General features: G+C 32.7%; 1 protein-coding gene across 13 annotated transcripts in view; it reads right to left on the reverse strand.

Moving 5' to 3' along the window:
• Positions 1-22300, reverse strand: part of LOC114326365 (antichymotrypsin-2) — a 211168-nt gene that overhangs the window by 61417 nt on the left and 127451 nt on the right. The window contains exon 4 of one of the 13 annotated variants that reach the window (XM_050641618.1): positions 4489-4925. The exons of 10 other annotated variants lie outside the window; for them this stretch is intronic. In XM_050641618.1, coding sequence (XP_050497575.1) covers positions 4777-4925 — 149 coding nt within the window. In that variant the 3' untranslated portion in view covers positions 4489-4776. Of the gene's footprint in view, positions 1-4488; positions 4926-12884; positions 13321-20118; positions 22068-22300 lie in introns of those variants that run through there. 2 more of the 13 variants (XM_050641598.1, XM_050641603.1) reach the window with 2 other exon arrangements.

The raw sequence follows: 22300 nt of genomic DNA on the forward strand, positions 1-22300 counted from the left end.
AAATGAGTTTTCCCCGAAATGTGCTTCATTTTTGGTTATTTCACGTTAAAGTATTCCACTTGGAATTTGACGAATATGAACCTATATTTCATTAGCTATAACCTATAACTCTGCTTCTACTAAATAAAAAAACGTGATATATTCACTATTTTTTTAAGTTTTTTATAGGCTATATTTTTGCTAAGAATGCTTTTTCGGCAAAATACTTACAATTTGAGTTATTTGCGAAAAACCGTCTAAAAGCGTGGTTATTTTGTTGAAAAAATGAACATATTCACTGCCAAATAACTCAGAAAAGTATTGACTTAGTGAAAAAACTCTATAGAACAAAAGTTACTTTAAATTAGCCAGTTTACCCATTTCCTGACTTTGTTTGGACGAATATTTTTTAACCCCCAAGAGGGGGTGAAAACCACCCCCAGGGCAAAAGCACATATCGGCACAATATCACTTTTTTTCTTTGACTTGTTAGCTGTGTGTATGCCAAATTTCATGTCAATCCAAGCGGTTCTTTAAAATTTAAAGGTTTTGCAATATTTTACCGTTAATGAATGGACTACACTTCAGTTGGTGAGTTTCAACCCTACCATGATCAAATTTTTATCAAAACCGACTTTGTTTTATGGAATGGAAACTTAGACCTTAAATACGACATCAATGAAAAAATTGGAATCAGTCGAGTTGTGGGTGTATACAGAATAATTTTGAAAATATCGTGGGCAGAACACATCACAAACAAAGAGATTCTGAAAAGGATGAATAAAGAAATGGAAATTTTAAATGCAATCAAAACAAGAAAATTGGAATATCTCAGATATTCGTAGAGAGACAGTAGAGAGCCATACAACTTGTTCCAACTGTTTATTCAGGGAAAGATCCAAGGGGAGAGAAGCAGCATTAAGACACGCAGAATATAATGGCTCAACAACCTGAGAGAATGGTTCGGAGGTACATCAAATGAACTTCTCAGAGCAGCCTTCTCCAAAGTCCGAATAGCTTTGATGATCGCCGACATGAGTCGCGGAGATGGCACTTAAAGAAATAAGATTGGACAACTATGCAGGTCATACAGTAGTGAAGGTTTTTGTTAGATTTTAGATAATTTATTTATTATAATTTGTGGAAAAGTAGAGATAAATAATGTCTTTTTATTTAAAAGGTAAAAAATAGAAAATACTAGATAACAGTTGGATTTATTTTAACTTGTTTTTTGATTATTATCAAAGTTTTAGTTGAGATCTTTTACATATAACTTACTAGCAAATATTACAAAAAAATAATACTTAAACTTATATTTTTTTTATAGAATAATAACTACACTTCTTAAATTTTCTGGATATATCCTTAGACATTGGTTGGTGAAGTGCAGTATTATTTTGTTGGTTTAGTTAGATAGTTTATGGGTAAACAGAATTTAGAAGAGAATAGTTTGTTTAAAGTTGATTATGTTTGGAGTCCAAATGATTTATTGTGCAATAATATTATTTTTTTTAAATCAATGTAATTGTGCAACATAAACTCAAAACCACAAGAATTCGTAAATAAATGTACCTACTGGTAATTTGGCACCATTTCTAAATTTTTGGTTCGTTATTCTTACATGTCCATTAACATTAAATACTGTTTATTATTTATAAATATGTACTTCTTAGAATAACTATAAAAGAAAGGCAAAAGAATCATTTTTATAAAAAAAAAAACAATAAAATACCTATAAGAAGTGAAAACTACAATACCAAATAAAAAATAAAAATACTATAGCATCCCAATACTATAGGATCTTGATTTAAAAAAAACATACATATTAAAAAATATATAGATAATTAAAAAAGAAACAAAAAAAAAATAATGTAGGAGGAAGAAAATAATCCGAAGCTTTAAAATAGGGGATTCAATGTAATTGATTCAATGTAATTGGATTGTAATGATTCAATGGAAAGCATGTAAAAAATGTAACTATTTAACAACTAAATCGTTTCAACTATGTAGTAACCTAAGTAAAAGAAAGATTTTTTAGAAAGAGATTCACAGTTTGAGTGATTAATGTAATCAACTTTTTTAACCAAAAATGCTTTAAAACGCGTAGTTCATGTACCTATACCTAGTAGGTTTGTTTAAATTTATTAAGTGTTGACCAGTTGACCTTAAAACACTAATAAGGTCATATAATTAATAATGTGGTAAAAATAGTTAATAGTCTGTTATTGTATTAGATATGCTTCAATGTCATATGACTCACGCCAAAACAATGAATTCCAAACCAAAAAAAGTGAATCACATTCGTATACAAAGAATAGCTGAATTTATTTCATGAACGCTATTTCTTGAATAATAGACCTGGATCGCGCGCACCAAAAAAAGTTGATTAATAGCAAGCTGAAAATTTGTTAATAGCTTAACGGTGTCTATACTAAATTTACATTCAAGATGCAGTAGAAATAAACAAACCAAGACACGTTAAATACTACTAGGAGCACTTCCGAATCATAATTAACAATGTTTAAACTTTGGAATTCATGATTTGGGATTTCCAATGTATATGGTGTATTACGAATATACGACTGTTTTGGATTATCGCGACAACGAATATTTTAGTGTGCAAATAAGAAGTACGAAAGTATTTTGCTCTAATAATTACTCCAATAAACAACAATATAATTTGCAATTTACTTTCGTTCTTCATATTTTGCACAGTATGCACAGTAAAATATTCGTTGTCGCGATAATCCAAGAGGGTCGTATATTCGTGGAATGCGATATATTACATTGTAAATTATGATTCGGGAGTGCTCCTAGTAGCATTTAACGTCTCTTGGTTTTTTATTTCTACTGCATCTTGATTGTAAATTTAGTATAGTCTGACAAACTTTAATGTATGGGGACACTGGAATAGGGGAAGTTTTAATTGTGGAACAGGTTAAAAATTTGGAAGGTCAGACTACGAAAACGTTCCATGTATTTTGTCGGATAGAACTTCCAATTGATTTGTTACCGTTTCATTAAACTCTCATGCAAAAATCAGACTGGTGTTTATCACCAACTGGACATTTTAATGAGTGGAACCCGAAGAACATGTCAAATGACAGGAATCATGTTGGTTAGTAATAGCAGTCTGATTTTTGCATGAGAGTTTAATGAAAGAGTAACAAATCAATTGGATGTTCTGTCCGACAAAATACATGGGACGTTTTCGTAATCTGACGTTCCAAATTTTTAAACTGTTGTACTTACCATAATTAAAACTTCCTCTGTTCCAGTGTTCTCGTACATCAAAGTTTGTCCGACTAGACACCGTTAAGCTATTAACAAATTTTCAGCTTGCTATTAATTAACTTTTTTTGGTACGCGGGATCCAAACCTATTAGTATTTGCCGCCATATTACACTTCCAAGTTTAATTATTTCATTTGCCTTCCACCATTTTACAAAACTATCTTCTTCTCACTACATTTTTCTTGTTCTACCCTTTTTCTGTTTAGTGTCTTTAATACTATTCGTTAGTAATCTGATATCTTACAGTCGCTTTATGGGTTCCGACCACTGAAGTGTTTCATATTTTCTTAGTTATCTACCTAAATTGTTAATAATAACTATTCGACGTATGTATGTATTTTCATTTCCCATATCTTGATTTTGCTTTGTTGTTTTCTGCATGATGATTGGTGGTCAAATTTATTGAGTTCTTAGTGCAGTGTCCATTCAATAGTAATGTCTATCCAGTTTTTACTCTGTTCAGTGTGTGTGTTTTGATCCGGTATTAAAAAAATTTAACAGTAAATTTAGCCTTATGCTTTAACAATATCGCTGTAATAATATTGTTCCTAGGCAGGTAAATTATTATCATTGTATACAGGGTGTACCAATCAAACTGTGTTTTTTTGTCAAAGTTCATCACACCCTGTGGAATATTCTAGCAATTTATAAAATACTGAAATTGAAACCCAACTACAGCCTTAGGTTTTCTTAACATTCTGTTTTTTGATTCTGTTGGATAATAAAAACGTTAGGTACTTTAATAACTAGTCATGTTCTTCATTAATACAGGATGTTTCTAAATAAGTGCGACAAACTTTAAGGAGTAATTCTGCATGATAAAATAATAACTGTTTGCGTTATAAACATATGACCGCAAATGCTTCGTTTCCGAGATACAGGATGCTGAATTTTTTCTTACAAACTGACCATTTATTTATTTCTCTAAAACCGGTTGAGATATGCAAATGAAATTTGGTAGGTTTTAAGAGATAGTTATTGCTAATTTTTAACATACAATTAAGAATTTGATATTAACAATTGGCGTGCATACGGGTAATGAACTACGGGAAATAATAATGGTCGACTTCATTGTCTTTACAAAGAGACGCTAATTGTATCCGAACGTCTGCGGTCCCTCAGATGAGTAGGTACTGATTCCACAAGGATAGAAATTATTTTCATTCATTAAACGAAACATTTTCACCCAGCCAGGATTCGAAAGAATAGAAGATAATAGATACATAATTGTTTATTAATCCAATGTATTGTTTTTGCATTTGAAAAAAATTGCAGTATAAAAAAAGTCACTAAAATGCTTCGGACACCCGCTTAAATTGGACATAGAGATTGCTGTTAGGGAATGGTTCCGCAAATTGATGTTTTAATAATTTTAGTTTTATTTGTAGAACAGAAATAGTGCAAAACATAAAATTATAATAATTAATAGATATTAGAAGATATTAGAATAAGCAAATCAAGAAAATGTAGTAAGATCCAAAGCTAACATAAAATTTACGAGGACTTAAGACTCTGGTTTATAAATTCTACCGCTAAACAAAATACGCGAGTCTTCGTTTGCCTTATATACCAATTGCAATATGAAAGGATGATCAGCAACAAATTCTTCTCGCTCTGTAAACACCATGGCCATCCTCAACACCACTACGGCACCTAAATAAGAATAATTATGTGTAAAAACAAGCACAATAACAGTTTATGTGTATGTATAGTAAATTAGGATACTGTAAAAAATATCAAACTACACATAACTTTTTAGTACCTCTACCCAACATAAATAATACAGAACAAACAAATAGGATTTTTAACTTTCCCAAATAAACTTGTAAATGGTTAGATTCGCCCAAGATGTTTCCGCAGATAAATAAAACCACTTATTCACAGGTAACTAATTAAAAAAAAAAAAAAAGAGACAGAGAGAGAGAGAGAGAGAGAGAGAGAGAGAGAGAGAGAGAGAGAGATAAATTAGCATGTGCTTATCCAGAAGTCAGAAGCTCAAGATGTGTTTGAACTAACCTTTTATTAGGAACCTTGGAACTCAAAAGAGAGCAACCAGGAAAACACATAAAAGAACTCGCAGATTATTTGGATGATGAGTTCCAAAATAAACATAACTGCAACCTTTTAGGGAACACGCTCAGAAGGACACCGTTAATTATATAAGTAATTTATTTATATGCAGTATAACTGCATGTATGCACCGTTACATGGTTCAGAAAACTGGTCACTAAAAATAAGAATATTGAATCCATAGAATCATTCGAGGTGTGGCTCCTATGCAAATTACTTAAAAATATATATGTATCCCAAAGCATAGTGTGGTAAGAGTTTTAAATGAAGAATTGGAAATAAAATCGTCCACGTGGGAACAACAACTTAATCATTTGAATAATAATTCTTGCAAACTTTTTCTCCGCCACCAAACCAGGGAAAAACGATTTTCTCAACAGGAAATATTACATGGTTAGCGGTCTGGCTACCATATGTAAACTTCAGAGTCAATCAGAGCTTCAAAAGATACAAGGGAGGCAATAGACAAAAGAATACGTGTACGCACGATTCAGAAACAAAATAGAGAAGATGGGGAAAATAAAGAAAATATCCCAAAAACTAAAAGAAAACTAACATTAGGCCAATTCTTCAGATACATAGGTTATTCAAGTAATACAGCTACAATTTCCAATGAAATGTATAACTTGTAGATATACAGGGTGTTTCATTAAAAATGTCCAATTTCTGAGTTGTAGATTCTAGACGTCAAAATATTAAGATTTAACCCAAATCACTTAAATAAAATATGGCTCCTTTCTGAGTTACAGGGTAACAGGTTCTGTTTTATTTAAAAATTAATTATTTTTGCTCAGTACTTTAAAACTATTCGACATGTCCTTGCCATACTAGGCAAAAAGTGTAGGTACTAGCTATATGTATATTCTACTAAATTATGATAAATAAACGTTTCTGCCTACTACCAGAGGCGTACCTACGACAGGGGACAGTGAATGGTTGATCCTTAACGTTCTAGCCAAGGAAGGGTACAGGGGAATCAAATATGGAGATGTTAATAAAAATCACCCCGAGTTGGAAATGGTATCAGATTTAATATACAACCTAGATACAGTCGGAAAAATGAAAGAATACCCATGAACGAACATATAAAACACGCTGTATTTTCCTGTCACCGTGTCACAAAAAAATTGCCCAGCGCAAGTACATGTAATAATAATTATTATTGAAAATTATTATTATTGGAAAATTATTATAATAATTATTATTATTGGAAAAATGAAAGAATACCCATGAACGAACATATAAAACACGCTGTATTTTCCTGTCACCGTGTCACAAAAAAATTGCCCAGCGCAAGTACATGTAATAATAATTATTACATGTACTTGCGCTGGCCAGTTTTTCGTATGACACGGTGACAGGAAAATACAGCGTGTTTTATATGTTCGTTCATGGGTATTCTTTCATTTTTCCTACTGTATAATTTCGAAAAACCAGTTATCGTCGTCTTTCCAGGAAGGGACGAATGGGAGTCTAATAAAACGAATCTCATAAGTGCAGATCAAGAAACGATGAAGTAGTTGGAGCTGGAGTATGTGGAGCAAAACCAAGACTACGCAGTAGTTAAGGCATAGGTAATTACTCCACTATCTTCCAAGTAGAGATTTATGCTATGTAGATGTGACTGCAGAAAGTAACAAAGATGAACTGCGGGGACACACCTATAAACATTATATCGGATAGCCTTGCAGCATTAGAGGCACTGGAATCAAATCAAATTGACTGTAAGTTAGTTTGAAACTGAAGAAGCCGACGTACTTGCCAGAGGAGGGACAAAAGAAACATTCATAGGTTCAGAATTTTTTGTTCGCGTAACAAACAGCACAGCCAAAATAACAATATCGACGCTTTTTACATGAACCTTCGAAGAAGGGATTCAAAGATATAATACATTGAATAGAAATGATCTGCGAATTATCGTAGGTTCCCTAACAGGACACTGTCATCTCAAAGAACACAAGAACAAAATCGGACTGATAGAAAAAGCGAATTGCAGATTTTGTCAGGATGACGACGAAATGGCTCAATATATTTGAACAATATAAACTCGAGATCTACGACTTTATAGAAGTGTCATCTTAAGGCCATAATAGACTTTGATAAAAAGGCTGGGATGAAACAACAACTTCAACCCAGGGATGAGCCATAATAGAACTCTTAGTTCGAGTGGAAGCGTGGTTAAGCGTATTGAACCTACCTTAACCCAATTCCAAAATTGGCATTGAAATACACTACACTAAAAACAGTTCTTTACAGAGTACAACTGTGAATATCGAATACTCAGAAGAACAAACCTTTGTTCATAGTTAGGTTAAAAGTGATAGTTGGAAAGCAGAGCATGGTGCATCGTAGTGTACACTGGTAGTCTTAACAATTACCGTAACCAAAATACATCATGTTATAATAATTCTCATATTGAATTTCAGTGTAGAATAAGTCAATAAGCGGTGCATTGGATAAAAAAACCTTAACATTTACTGCTTTGTTCCCGAGTTAAATAATGTTTACCGAAATGACGTTAACATCTATCTAATTAGAAACTTAAAATCGCGACTTTTAAAGGTTACTTAAAAATTTAGAAAATCACCCAATCTCCATTGAAGTTTCAGAGATGTCTTAGGATTTAGTGTCAGTCAATGTGGTCAATAAAAACATTTTTTCATAATCAATATTAATTTGTATTCTTTTTTTTTTCTCAAAAATGGCTTTGGCTAATACATAATTGTTAGATTTTAGTTATCCAACACAACTAAAAATTCGTCAGCCAATTTTCTACATTTTCACATTCCTTCTAAATACTTATTTTGAGTTTTTAGGAAAAGGCAAAATAAAAAACATCGGTACAGTATTAGGTTACAATTCGAAGTTTTATTTCCGGAGTAGGAGTAAAACTGACAATAATAAAAAACCGCTAAATGCCGTAAAAATGAGTGGCGCATACAATATTCCAGCTACAAAAGATCTGATATGAATAATACGTGGCGCGAAAATGTATTTTCATTTTGATGCAAAACAAAATTATAGTTTTATTTTAAAAGATTTTTTCATAATATTTGCCCAATTTGAAGTAAAACGCGCCACAAAAGAGTAACTTTGATACAGTTTGAATTTTGAAACTCTTTTGTGGCGCGTTTACTTCAAATTTAGCAAATATTATGAAAAAATCTTTTAAAATAAAACTAGAATTTTGTTTTGCATCAAAATGAAAATACATTTTCGCGCCACGTATCATTCATATCAGATCTTTTGTAGCTGGAATATTGTATGCGCCACTCATTTTTACGGCGTTTAGCGGTTTTTATCCTTGTATCAGGAGTTTTTCAAAGTTATTTATAAATTAAATGTATAAAGTTGAATGCAATGTTTCTCGATTACACGTTAAGCTTTATAAATCGCCTTTATAAGTCGCCTTTGTCGCATTATCTCCCAAATGATCTAGTGTCCATCGAATGTGCACTAGATTTTTTTTTCTATTCGAAATAGATTGAAAAAAAATATTGGGATGGCCGGTAAATGAACTCGGATTGCCCGTTGCCAGATCAAATTAGCGTCGTAACCACTACAACTACATAAACCATTTAGGGAATAATCGTTAATTGGATTATACGTTTGTAGCTTAATAACTTCTAAACGGCTTAACCGATTTTGTTCACTAAACATGAGTTTGAAACGTATTGACAAGTAGTATCTTATGAGTCTAAGGTCAAGTATGGTAACTGACGCTATTACAGGAATTATTGAGCTTGAAAAACCGTTTTTCCCGTAAGAAATAGATTTGATCATACTTATGAAGCCTATAACTTAAAAATTCAAATTTTCCCGGATATAAGGTATACACCGTTAGATTCGTCTAGAGTCCTTCTACAAACGCTCAGTTATTGGCGTAATTCGTAGGTTGAAATTTTGAGTAATTGTCGAAAAACCAAAATTTTTAAAGTTTAGTTTTTCAGTTTTTCGGCTATACTGAGTCGTGTGTATGTCTGACACCATTTGAAAGCGTAACTCAACGTTATTGATTTGGTGTATTTACTGTTCTCCTGCCACTCTTCTTGAACCGAAGATATATACCGCCAAAAAATATGCCCTTTTGTACCTACCAAGTCCTATAGCTGGCTTATGGGTAGTCAAAACTCACAAACTCACCCCCTCTTCAAACACAGAAAAAAAATTCAGATCGGTTTAACTTTTCCACACACATACATACATACATATCCACAAACATTTTCCATTTTTTAAATAAAAATTGACTCATTTTTCTGAACCCAGTAACTTTTGAACGGTATAACCGATTTTCAAAATTAGACATGCGTTGGAAAGGTAATGATCGCTTCTATTAGAAGCCGCAAAGGTCGGAGTTAAATTTTCGAAGTTTTTGGGAGTTTTGGGGACGAGAACGAAAAACAGACTCTAAATAGGAAGGGCCGTAAAATCCACACCCTTGGACCAAAATGGATGGTTGACATATGAATGGGTGAGTCTTTTCCTGAACTTTAAGATGGGAGTTGGCTAAATTTTCAATTCAGTCAGTTTTAGAAAATCGAAAATTTCGTGTATATATAGTGTCGCGTGTAGGGGGTGTAGGTGTGCGCCACTGGCGAGAACTGCCGTTCTCTGGTAATACTAACAATTCGTTGTAGAACGAAATCAAGAGACGTCATATATTTAAGTTCGTTCAAAGAGCATTATAAACGCCCTTACTAGTTTTACTCTTATTAGAGATCTTCAGAGGGTGTATATATGACTATCTTTGAACGAACCGAATACCGAATCACAACAAAATAACTCGATATGGATGTCGTATCGACATTTACTTAAATCTAGTTTTATATCCGGATAAATAAAGCCTCTAATGAGACTAAGTTTCTGGTTACGCTTTCGTACTTGGTCTTGAAAGAAACTTGGTCTCATTAGAGGTTCTATTTCTCCGGGACTAAAACTTCGAATTGTTTTAAGCAGATGTCGCTACGGCATCCACATCGAGTGATTTTGTTGTGATTTGGTATTAGGAAGTTTGGTTTGTTTCAGTTTGTTCAGAGATAGACATATATACACCGTCTGAAGATCTCTAATAAGAGTGAAGTTAGTAAGGGCGTTTATAACGTTCTCTGAACGAAATGAAATATAGGGCGTCTCTTGATTTCGTTTTCAAGCGAATTCTTATTAGGTTACAGTTTTAAGATATTCTATTTGAATAAATCTGCTAATTGGATTTAAAAATATTGCTAATCTGCTATTTGGGTCCGGTTTCACCAACAAGAAATAAATCAATGAATAGTTATTCGTCGAATAAAATTGATTAGACATTTATATTTTTATTTTGTTTCAATATAATTTTGATTATTTCATTCATAGGAGATTCTGACCAATAAATGAAAATTAAAGTGATAATTTTTGATAATATCCCGTCGTCAAGCATTACGTCAGATGCCCTTCGTTACTATGCAAAATAGTTATTTTCCTGACTAGTGCGTAAAGTGATACTTTCACGCACGAGACTGCCGTTGACCCGCACGACACGATAGCGGAGTTCGGGCAAGCAGTCGAGTGCGGGGAAGACACTTTCCGCATGAGTTAGGAACAATATTTTTTCTAAGGCCGTACGTTTGGAAAAAAGCCACAAAAAATAGAGTTATATCAATTTTTATTTAGAAGTGAAAATACACAAATTAATTCTTTGACAAGGTTGTCAAAACCAAACTTTCAATATAATGGGTTACCACGGCGAAGATATTGGTTTCCATGACGACGATTCAAAACCATTGTAATTGTCTATTGATCTGACTTTTAAATATTATGTCAAAATAATTTTATTTCATCGAATTATCAGTAGTAATTGCACAAGAGCTCTCAAATTATTTAATTTTTCCCGAGTGACACTGTGACACGAGCCGAAGGCGAGTGAAATTATGTCAGTGTCACGAGGGCAAAAATTCTATATTAATTTTAGAGATCGAGTGCAATTTGTTGCGATTATTTCATGAATAAAACTGTTCAAAACCAAAATTTTATTTTAATTTATTTATGTAAGTACAAATTAGTACAATTAAACACAGAGTTGTTATAAATATTTGACGGTTGAAAGTCATCACTTTCACAGTGAAAAAATTGTCATTGAATGCATTTTTCATAGCAACGAAGGGCATCTGACGTAATATACTTGACGACGGGAAATTATCAAAAATTATCGGGTATAATATCACAAGAGAGTGAGAATAAATTGAAAATAATGCGACAGTTTTTCGAAAATTTGTTGTCTGGTAATAGACACGAGAGCCCGCAGGGCTCGAGTGGCTATTGCCCAATGACAACAAATTTGAATAAAAATGAAGCATTATTTTCTTATTTATTCTTACTCTCGTGTGATATTCGTAAGATTATTTTTTAATACGTATATTATGGATATTTTCTTAAATGTGACAGTTGTCAAAACTAGGAAACTGGTTGCCATTAAACAGAAACAATCTACTTAAAAAAATTCTATCGGTAATTTTCTACAGTAGATAATTCTCAGTATAATTTTAATCTGATTGGACAGAATTAAACACGTGATCAAATATCTTACTATACGATTGGAAGTTAAAATCATTAAAAAATAATCAGTTTAATTTTTATTTCTGTAGCTTTCTATTGGTCAGAATCTCGCATGAATGAAATAATCGCGCTAATTTCATTAAAACATGAACACAATAAGATAAATTTGAAATAAATTAGTAAATAATATTTAAATGTTAGTTTATTGCATGTATTATAATATATCATAATGCCATATTACAAGGTATTTTACTTTCCCGCACGCCGTGCGGGAAAGTGCAACTTTCGGAAACGAAATACCTGCGCGAAAGTGGCTCTTTTATCACGGCCGTAGAAAAATGAACATTCAGTGACATTAATGATAATTAATGTTTTACAACTTGTCACAAAGAACACCAAGAAACACGTTTAGCAATACTCAGGTGAAGATATCAATAAAATACTAGTTAAAATTATTTAAAAAGACAGTTTTATTCATGAAATAATCTTACAGAATTACCCTCGATCTCTAAAATTATTATCGACTTGTTGCCCTCGTGCCACTTTGACTTTCTTATAGATATTTACAGCTAGATTAACTTGCCAATTTATTCGAAAAGTAAATATGTATTTGATAAATAAATAAAATAAGTCTTATTTGACGTTAGTAAAATGGAGAAATGTCAGTTTATTGGTCGAATAATTTTATTCATAGGGTAAACTACTATTTATTGTTGTTGGTGAAACCGGCCATTGATAATATTAGGCCTTGTTCATATAGGGCGGTTTGCCAACGTCGACGTCGCGGTTTACCTGTTTTCCCCCTGTTTATCTTGGTGACTTCAAAGGCGGCATTAGGGTGAGATCAAGTAAAACATGGGAAAACAGGTAAATCGCGGCGTCGACGTTGGCAAACCGCCTGCATATAAACAAGCCCTTAACCAAAAATCTTATATTCTGGCTGTTAATATACAAAAGTTAATGTTCATCTTGGGGAAATACTTTGGGAAAGGTTAACTAACACCTCAAAAATAATATTAAAATGTTTATTATACTTCAAATTCATTGATTTGCGATACGATACAACGGTCACTTTATCATTTGTTCAGTTTCAAAACTATTACTATGTCAGCACTGGTACATATATTTACCTGTGCTGACTGTCACAGGCTAAGGCTATAAGGTAACTTATTTTATCCATTTTCTGGGCCTGTCATAAATTTTCTGATGTTTTATCTTCTTCATTGACAAAACTTTTACAGAAATCCTTTATCTAGTACATAAATACTATGTCATTTGCTTTACAATTCATCCCGCATCTGATGTGATTTATCTACAGGATGAAAGATTTTCCCTTTAAATAAAAGATGTAGTTGTATGTCTTTAACACACAGTAGTATTATAAACGGATGGTCAGCTACAAAATCGGTTTGAGGCGAAAGCGATCTTTTCATTCTTATCTCGACCCCTAAAAAACAAACTCTTTAATATATTTATTTGCATTTATTTGTTTAGTGACAGAAAGCGTGCAGGTAAAATTAATATACTGATACTACTCTACAAAATATCCCGTTACTGACCAATTTGTTAAAGTATTTACATAATACCAACCCACTACTTTCGGAGGGATAAATAATACAATGACTTGATCACCTCTACACTACCAAACAATACTAAAACACCGCAAAGAAATTATATAACTCTGAGTAGAAGGTACGATTATTATTTCTAATAATCAAATCAGGGGGTTTATAATCAATCAGAGAATAACAAAATACCTAATAAGTTGGAGAAATCAAGACCAAATAAATAGAATAAAAGAAATAAGAATAAGTGATAATGTATTCCAAAGAGTTGACTGCTTTAAATACTTAGGAGTGATAGTAGATGGTTCAAAACAGAAGAAGCGTAAAGATAAATGAAAGAATTAAAGCAGGGAATAGGGCATTTTGGAAATACCACAAGCTACTTAAAGATAAAAACCTGAGCAAGAAAACAAAGAAATATATACATATAGAGCGACAATTCGACCAGTCATCACCTATGGAGCAGAAGCAATGTGCCTTACAAAAAAAAATATGAAGAAAAACTGAGAATAGAAAGAAAAATTATGAGGAGAATACATGGTCCAATTAAAACAGATTAAGGAGAAATATGAATTCTGATGAATCACGAAATAAGAAATCTAATGGAAGGAGAAGACATAGTGAAATTCATTAAAGCACAAAGACTAAAATGGTTTGGCCACATTCAAAGAAGAGGAGCGGATGAACTAATTAGGCAGATAATAAATTGGACGCCAGTAATAAACAGACCTAGAGGAAGACCGAAAATAAGATGGGAAGATCAACTGCGAGAGGATATATCCAATATGGAAATTACAGGCTGGAGAAAAAAAAATACAGAATAGGAAAGAATGGAAACAGATAACAGAGAAAGCAAAAAAACACGAAAATCTATAAAGGATAATGAAGAGGACTTATTCGGACCAATCCACCGCATGAAATGGATTAAAAGAGCTCATGAACCTGAGCGACCTATACTCTACTAGAGTGACCGGTCCATATATTATAGAATATACGATGTTAACTTCTGTTGACAAGATTATATCCATGTTTACAAATATAAAAATATATATCATACACGATATGTATAGCAAATGACAGATCTAAGTAAAAAAAGGATCACTAAATAGCTGGAGAAAAAACAATAAAGAAGTTATAGTATAGTATAGTATACTATACTATATGGTAATTCATAGCTCACGGCAGTAGCAATCAGACGGAGATTCTGGGGACGTAGAAAGTTGAAGACACGCAGTAGAGTTGCATGACAAAAAAGGGTTACATAGAACGAAGGCAAGAAAGACGAAAGATATCAAAAACTAAATGACTAGTATCCTTCGACCACTAACCTATGTCGAAAACTGGAAGAGAAAAACTAGAAAAGTACACATCGCCGCCGCCTACGAAAAGTATAACTCCGAAAAATGCCGTTAAGAGTAGAACTTCCAATGAACGCCGCGAAAAATATTATTTTCGATTATATGATTGTGTAACTTATAATCTCTAATAAAGTGTTAGCGAAAAAATTTATTTTTTGAGGAATATTAGCAAAAAACATAATTTCTGTTTGTGGGCCCACGAAAATTCTAATTACTAAAAAGTTCTCAGAAATAATTGTTTTCATCGGCATCTATTATGAACTAAATATTTTCGTTATAAATATGTTGGGAGTTACAACCTTCGCGGACACGCATATAAAAAAATTGTATCGCTAACACTTATCAAAGAGTTATTATTTTCACTGGAAATGTATTAGGAATCACATTAATCATAGGTACCAGCGATATATGTACATTGCCATCGAAGCATAATATGGCCTTCATGTAGGAAGGCAACGAAAGATCTTTTATCATTTCCTATCCAAACGTTTGTGTACGAGCTACTCAAGAACTAATTTCGGGTAGATTATTGACACTATTAAAGTTGTTAAGTAGAAATTAAAAATAACCCCGTTTTAGACATTTACGTACGTAGTTATCAAGTAAGAAACGAAATTCAGATATGGCAAAACACATTAGAATTGAGACTAAATTAAGAATCTACAAGAGAACTATAGGACTCAGTCTGATATGAAGAAAGTAGTCCAGAACAACAAAAATAAAAGATTACTAAAACAACAGAAGATACTTTATACAGCAGAATAGACAGAGAAAGAAGCCAAAACATAAAACTTACACGCAATGTCGAATACATCAATAAATGTGCATCAAAAACCAACAAAAAGATAAAATGAACATATTCTAATTTAAAAGAGAAAAATTTTGAGAATCATTTGAGATAATATCACCGATACAAGGTCCAAACTTGTCCCGACGGAATTAAAGTGGTAACCTAAGCACAAAAGCATAGGGGACCAATTTGCTGAGTTATTTGACAAAAATTGAATAAGCAAATCAAGCGTTTACTGAGGTGCAAAAGCTGCTAATAAAATCCTAATATTACAATTATTAGTTTACTGCCCTATACGAGTATTCTTATTCTCTGGAGAATTCAGCCAATCGATTGATCTCAAATAGCGACAGTTCTAAATATGGAATTTTTGAAAAACAAACTCAAAAAGGAACTACAATTGCTCCAAAAGGGATTATTAATATAATACAAAATATTAACACTAGAAAACTTTTTAAGTTTTCAAAGAAAAAGATCTACATAAAACGTGTTTAGATACCTTAAGAAATAGAACGTAAATTAAATTCTTATTTATCTGTTTCATACACTTAAAAACGCCAAAGTTCAGTTGAGAGACGTTCTAGTATAAAGACAGAAACGCTAACAACCTAACTAACCACCAATATAAATACCTCAAAAAAAAGAGGACATATGTTTAGACGTTCTAGTATAAAGACAGAAACGCTAACAACCTAACTAACCACCAATATAAATACCTCAAAAAAAAGAGGACATATGTTTAGACGTTCTAGTATAAAGACAGAAACGCTAACAACCTAACTAACCACCAATATAAATACCTCAAAAAAAAGAGGACATATGTTTAGACGTTCTAGTATAAAGACAGAAACGCTAACAACCTAACTAACCACCAATATAAATACCTCAAAAAAAAGAGGACATATGTTTAGACACGATAGGTATAACTTCCTTCAGCTTATTAAAAGGGAAAATAGAAAGCAGACGCGGCCCGGGTAGACGACAAATGACCTGGCTGCGCAACATCAAAGAATGAACAGGATTATTTTTATAGATATAGACTTTCAAAGTTTAATAAGAAAAGCCCAAAATAGAGAAGACTTTGCAGCAGTCATCGCCAACCTTCGCTAAGACGGCACCAGTTGCAATGCGAAGGCAAAACAATCTTACTTTTCAATTAGAATACGGAGTGCAGTCCAGTCCCTTTAATCGCCATTTTTGGCTCTTATTGGAGCTTCATCGGAAAGAACGTAGGCACTGTTCTCCATATTTTAACTGATTCGCATCGAGAGCTTTTCCCACCCATTGCAACCGAAGTGATGATAGTAGGTGGCTAGCGCCATCTGGCATTGAAAGACGAAATAGTTTTCAATCCTAATAGTAAATTAATAATATTGAAAAATATTAAAAACATTACTAAAAGATTTTTAAATTGAAAACTTATTGGTACACTTTCCTGGTGACACCTCCAAGACTTCTACAATTTGCAAGTCAAATGGATGCTGCAGTGAAGACGAGAGGGAAGGAATTCTACACTATGCAATTCACATCCCCCGTCTGCAGCTGGTAAAGTGGAACTCTTGGTAGAAGTAGTAGAAGTCTTGGAGGTGTCACCAGGAAAGTGTACCAATAAGTTTTCAATTTAAAAATCTTTTAGTAATGTTTTTAATATTTTTCAATATTATTAATTTACTATTAGGATTGAAAACTACTTCGTCGTTCGTCATAAAAAAATTATTAAGGGACTGTGGGTTTTTAAATATTCTTAATAATAATAAGATATGAATCAAATCAAGAATATAAGATCAAAAGCATTAAAAAACAAAAGACTAGTGGAAACAAAAGAAATGAAATTATGACAGTGATTGTTATGATACGACAGATTATGACAGTGAAATTATGACAAAAAATTATTACTTCGTAGAATAATTGGAATAATTGGAAAAGCAACAAAGACTGGAAGAAGTGGTGAGAATCCCTGGAGATAAATCATCAAAAGTCATAAAAGCGTTGACTGACCCGAAAGAGGTTGGCTTTAGTTCGATTGGAGCAGGTGTTTCAAGACAAAACAAACAATTTGACTAAAATCAGGAAAGAAGAAGAAAAACAATATTTATTCTAAGAAAGAGACGAGTAGAAATGAATAGTGGTAAATTCTTGATTAATCCATCATAATTTACACAATTTCAAAATAAATGAGGGCATAAGCCCAAATAATCCAATAAAAAAGTCTGCGTAGAAAATGCGAAGGAATTATATAAAAAAAAGTTTTGAAAAGAATATTGGCAATGAGAAGTTTTGGAACTTGTTTTTTGTTTTCTACTACGATACCTTTCCTGAATTATTTAATAAATGATAATTTATAGGTCCCTCTTCAGGTGACAAGCATAACTTTAATTTTTTTAAATGGGAAAGTACATCATGTGACATCTCATTTAAAAGCTTTTGAAATACTGATTACAAAAATGTATGTAATGTAAAATACTTTAAGCCTATTTGATAGCGTAGACGCAAAATTTCGGTCGAATTATTTTTAAACGCATTGTTTTTTTTCGAATCCTGAGAAAACTGATATGTATTTTTGAAAAATTTAAACGCAGAATGAGAGATTACATTATTACGGATGGTTGAAAGTCCCTTAGAATAAACAAAAAGTTTCTTTTAAATGATATATTTGAAATTAAAAATCAGACTACATTTTCTCTATTTTTCACTCCTGTGACTTATTAAAATATACATTATAGAAGTTATCAGGGACTTTCGACCCTCGATAATACTGTAATATTTTATTTTTCGTTTAAATTTTTCAAAAATACTTATTAGTTTTCTCAGTATTCGAAAAAAATGAATGCATTTAAAAAGAATTCGGCCGAAATCTGACACCTACGCTCTCAAAAAGGATTAAAGTATTATACATTTTTGTAATCAGTATTTCAAAATATTTTAAATGAGATATCACATGATGTACTTTCCCATTTAAAAAAATCAAAGTTATGCCTGTTACCTGAAGATGGATCGCGTAAAGTTCGAAACATTGATGCTATAATATATTATGATTATTTTAAAAATCGACCTGTCCGAGCGTTTTGCTTATGTACTAAAAATAAAGAAGTTAATAAGGGGGGGCGGGGGAGTAACACTTATTCCAGCGCACCAATATGTTGGGCATTTTAAAAAGTCCGACACGTAGAACATGTCAAATGACAAGAATTATGTTGGTGGTAAATAGCAGTCTGATTTTTTCATGAGAGTTTAATGAAAGGGTAACAAATCAACTGGAAGTTGTGTCCGACAAAATACATGGGACGTTCTCGTAGTCTGACGTTCGAAACCTGTAACCTGTTCCACAATTAAAATTTCCCCTGTTCCAGTGTTCCCGTACATCAAAGTTTGTCCGACTAGACACCGTTAAGCTATTAACAAATTTTTAGCTTGCTATTAATCAACTTTTTTTTGTTACGCGGGATCAAAGCCTATATGTAATAAAACTTAAGATTCAGATTGACTTACACTAAATATCAATTAACTTTTCATTATAACTTTATTAAACATTACAAAAATAGAAACAAATTAAAAAAACTGAATATTCGCATTCGCATCCCCATTCGCGAATGTTGGTAGCAGTTATTCGCATTAGTATTCGCGAATGTTGGTAGCAGTTATTCGCATTAGTATTCGCGAATGTTCAAGAAAACATTCGTTACATCACTACTGTACAGAGGACTGTATTCAACTACGGAGTCGCCAAACAGATTATTATTTTTTTTTTATTACATGTTAATAAAAATTCTTGCCAACCTTATCGTTTCATTCTTGAAGTAAATCTACCATGTTGCCAAAAAATAACGTTCAAGAAATTATTCCTTCTGGGTGTAACACTTCTAATGGACAGTCTATTAATTAATGTTAAGAAACGTCTAATGCCGCGTCCTCGCTGGTAAACATTTGCGTCTAACCAGCTGTTCGTCCATAACTCGGACGCAAGAATCTTCGACGCACACAACGCACACGCTCCATCGGTTGTCGGTTTTCGAGCAAATATTAAATTATTTGAGCACCGCGTCCTCACTGATAAAAATTTTCGACGCAAATTCTTGCGACGAATTATTAGTTCAATACGCACGAAAAATTTACCAGTGAGGACGCGGCTTAACATGTCTTGCATTTTTAATAATATGTGTACATTGTCTATTCCGAATAAATTCAGAAGACTTTAGGAATTGTAGATGCAAGCAATCTTAGCGAATTCTGTATTGTGCCTAATTCTATAACTCTAAAGCCGCGTCCTCACTGGTAAATTTTTCGTGCGTATTGAACTAATGGTTCGTCGGAAATTTTTACCAGTGAGGACGTGGTGCTCGACCAGCGAAAATTTATTTATCATTCGACAACCGATGGAGCGTGTACGTTGTGTGCGTTGAAAATTCTTGCGTCCGATTTATGTGACGAACACGTCCATATTAGCCCAATTTACCTCCAGCACGATTATAGGATGATAGCGGCATAATCGATTATAGGATGATAACAAAAATTAAATAAATAAAAAACCAATATGGAAGAGGTGACACTGTAGCCCAACTATTTTATTGAATTAAAACAAGCAGGGCCGCGCCGTCCACGTGTGCAATGTGTGCGGTGCACACAGGCGCCAACAAATAAGGGGCGCCACTAGAGTTTTCAAAAATTTTAGGCTGGCCAAAATAACACTTACCCATTTTTTTTTCAGATTCTACCAAACGTTGGGATATCATAAAACAACACTTTGCAAGTCTAGCTTTAAAGCATGTATCTAATACACACTGGTCCAGCAGAATTGATGTTTTAAAGCCATTATACCAAATTTTGGAAGAAATTTATTATGCTTTATGTCACATAACACATTCGGATAAAGATCGTGATTAAAAATATCAATCTAGATGTTCAGTAGATAAAATATGAACATTTACATTCATATGCTCAGTTGCTCAGTCTATATACCTTATAAAGTTCTGATGAAAGTTAACTTCGTTAGCAAAATTTTTCAATAAAAAAAACAATGAATAATATGCTTTACAAGAAATACAATAATTGTTGCTCAAGTTTCGGACAGATAGCAAATTAAATGATATTATTACTACAGCAAATGAAACATGAAACTGCAGATAAATTGGATGTGGAGCCCAGTTATCAACCAACCACACAGTTACGGCTTCGGAAAAAAGCTGACAGTTCGATTACGAACATAAAGACGACCCGATTTTGGATCCTAAAATGTCATACAAAGTTGGATGGAAAATCATGTTAATGGTTTCAAATTTTTACATAATTTGAACGACATTACAGAAAACTCACAATAAAACTTTTGTGTAGAAATTTGGAAAAAACTGAGATTTAATGATCATCTAGATATAAAGGGAGACGATTTGTTTGAAGAGATATATGAATTATAATACAGCTTCAGCCTTTGTTAAAAGAATTAAATACTGATGACACGCATGATTTTCACGTATTCGGTGTGTTCTCCTTTAACTCTGTGGCTTGCAGTCTGATTCCTGTAAATGTTTCTAATTATTTTCAGATCTTGGTTGTTAATTCCTGTTTCTTTTAGTATTTACATTATTTTGGCATGCTGTACCCGATCAAATGCTATCTCGTAATCAACCGACATGCGTATATGTCGCAATTGACATGAAGGGCACTAAATACAGATTACTGAAGGTAATCCTTCAAGGAAAAGTATTCGGAAAGCGAGGAATTGGGAGAAGAAGAATATCATGGTTAAAGAACCTGAGGAAATGGTTCTCCACAACAGCAACTAATCTATTTAAAGCATCAATTAATAAAATAATTATAGCCAGAATGATCGCCAATATTCGAAACGAATAGGCACCAAAAGAAGAAGATCTCTATTATAGAATAGAGTCGTCAATATTAGATGATATTCACCATGTTATAAAAAGATTTTCCTAACAAAAGGCGCGAAAAGTAAATTTTTTCTGAAATAGATATTTATTTTAGAATATTTATAAGATAGAATCTTTAGTTAATTTTTAATTAGTTTATTTTCCTGTTGCATACAGGAGAATTTTTAGTTATTTTTGTTTGGTTACAATAAATAATTGTTCATTTGTAGTCACATTGTTTAATTTAACGAGAAGATTTTAACAAAAATGCATATTTTTGGGCGCCATTAAATGTTTTGCACACAGGCGCTAACACGTGCTGGCGCGGCACTGGAAACAAGTTTATCAAATACAAACGTTTGTCGTACAAGCAGTCCATAACACAGAAGATATACAAACTAGTACCACAACAAACTATACATAATTTATCAAGTACACAACACTAAGACGATCTAAGTTCTAAACTTTCGAAACAGGTCGCCCGATTCTTCCGTTAAATAATAAATGTAACGAAGTGTCTCCATTTTCGGCATGTTCTTTCAATGCAAGACACATATAAAAAGGATGATCGGCAATGACTTCTTTAATTCTAGGCTTGCATCTCTTCATAATGGTTTTAGCTGCGAAAAATAACATTCTATGAGTTTTTAGCGCGCACACGATATAGGTGTTATCCTAAATTAGTTATTTAGCATCTAATTGTTATTTAGAATTAATAGTATACCTATTATTCAACGAGCATATAATTGGCTATTACTCACGATGATGAAGGTTCCTAGTGAGTAATATCCATTACATGCGATTAGAATACTACTTTTTCTACGACCTTTTCTACGAAAATTATAATTTACAA

The sequence above is a fragment of the Diabrotica virgifera genome, chromosome 1 (assembly GCF_917563875.1).
Source record: "Diabrotica virgifera virgifera chromosome 1, PGI_DIABVI_V3a".
Classification (NCBI taxonomy): Eukaryota; Metazoa; Arthropoda; class Insecta; order Coleoptera; family Chrysomelidae; genus Diabrotica; species Diabrotica virgifera.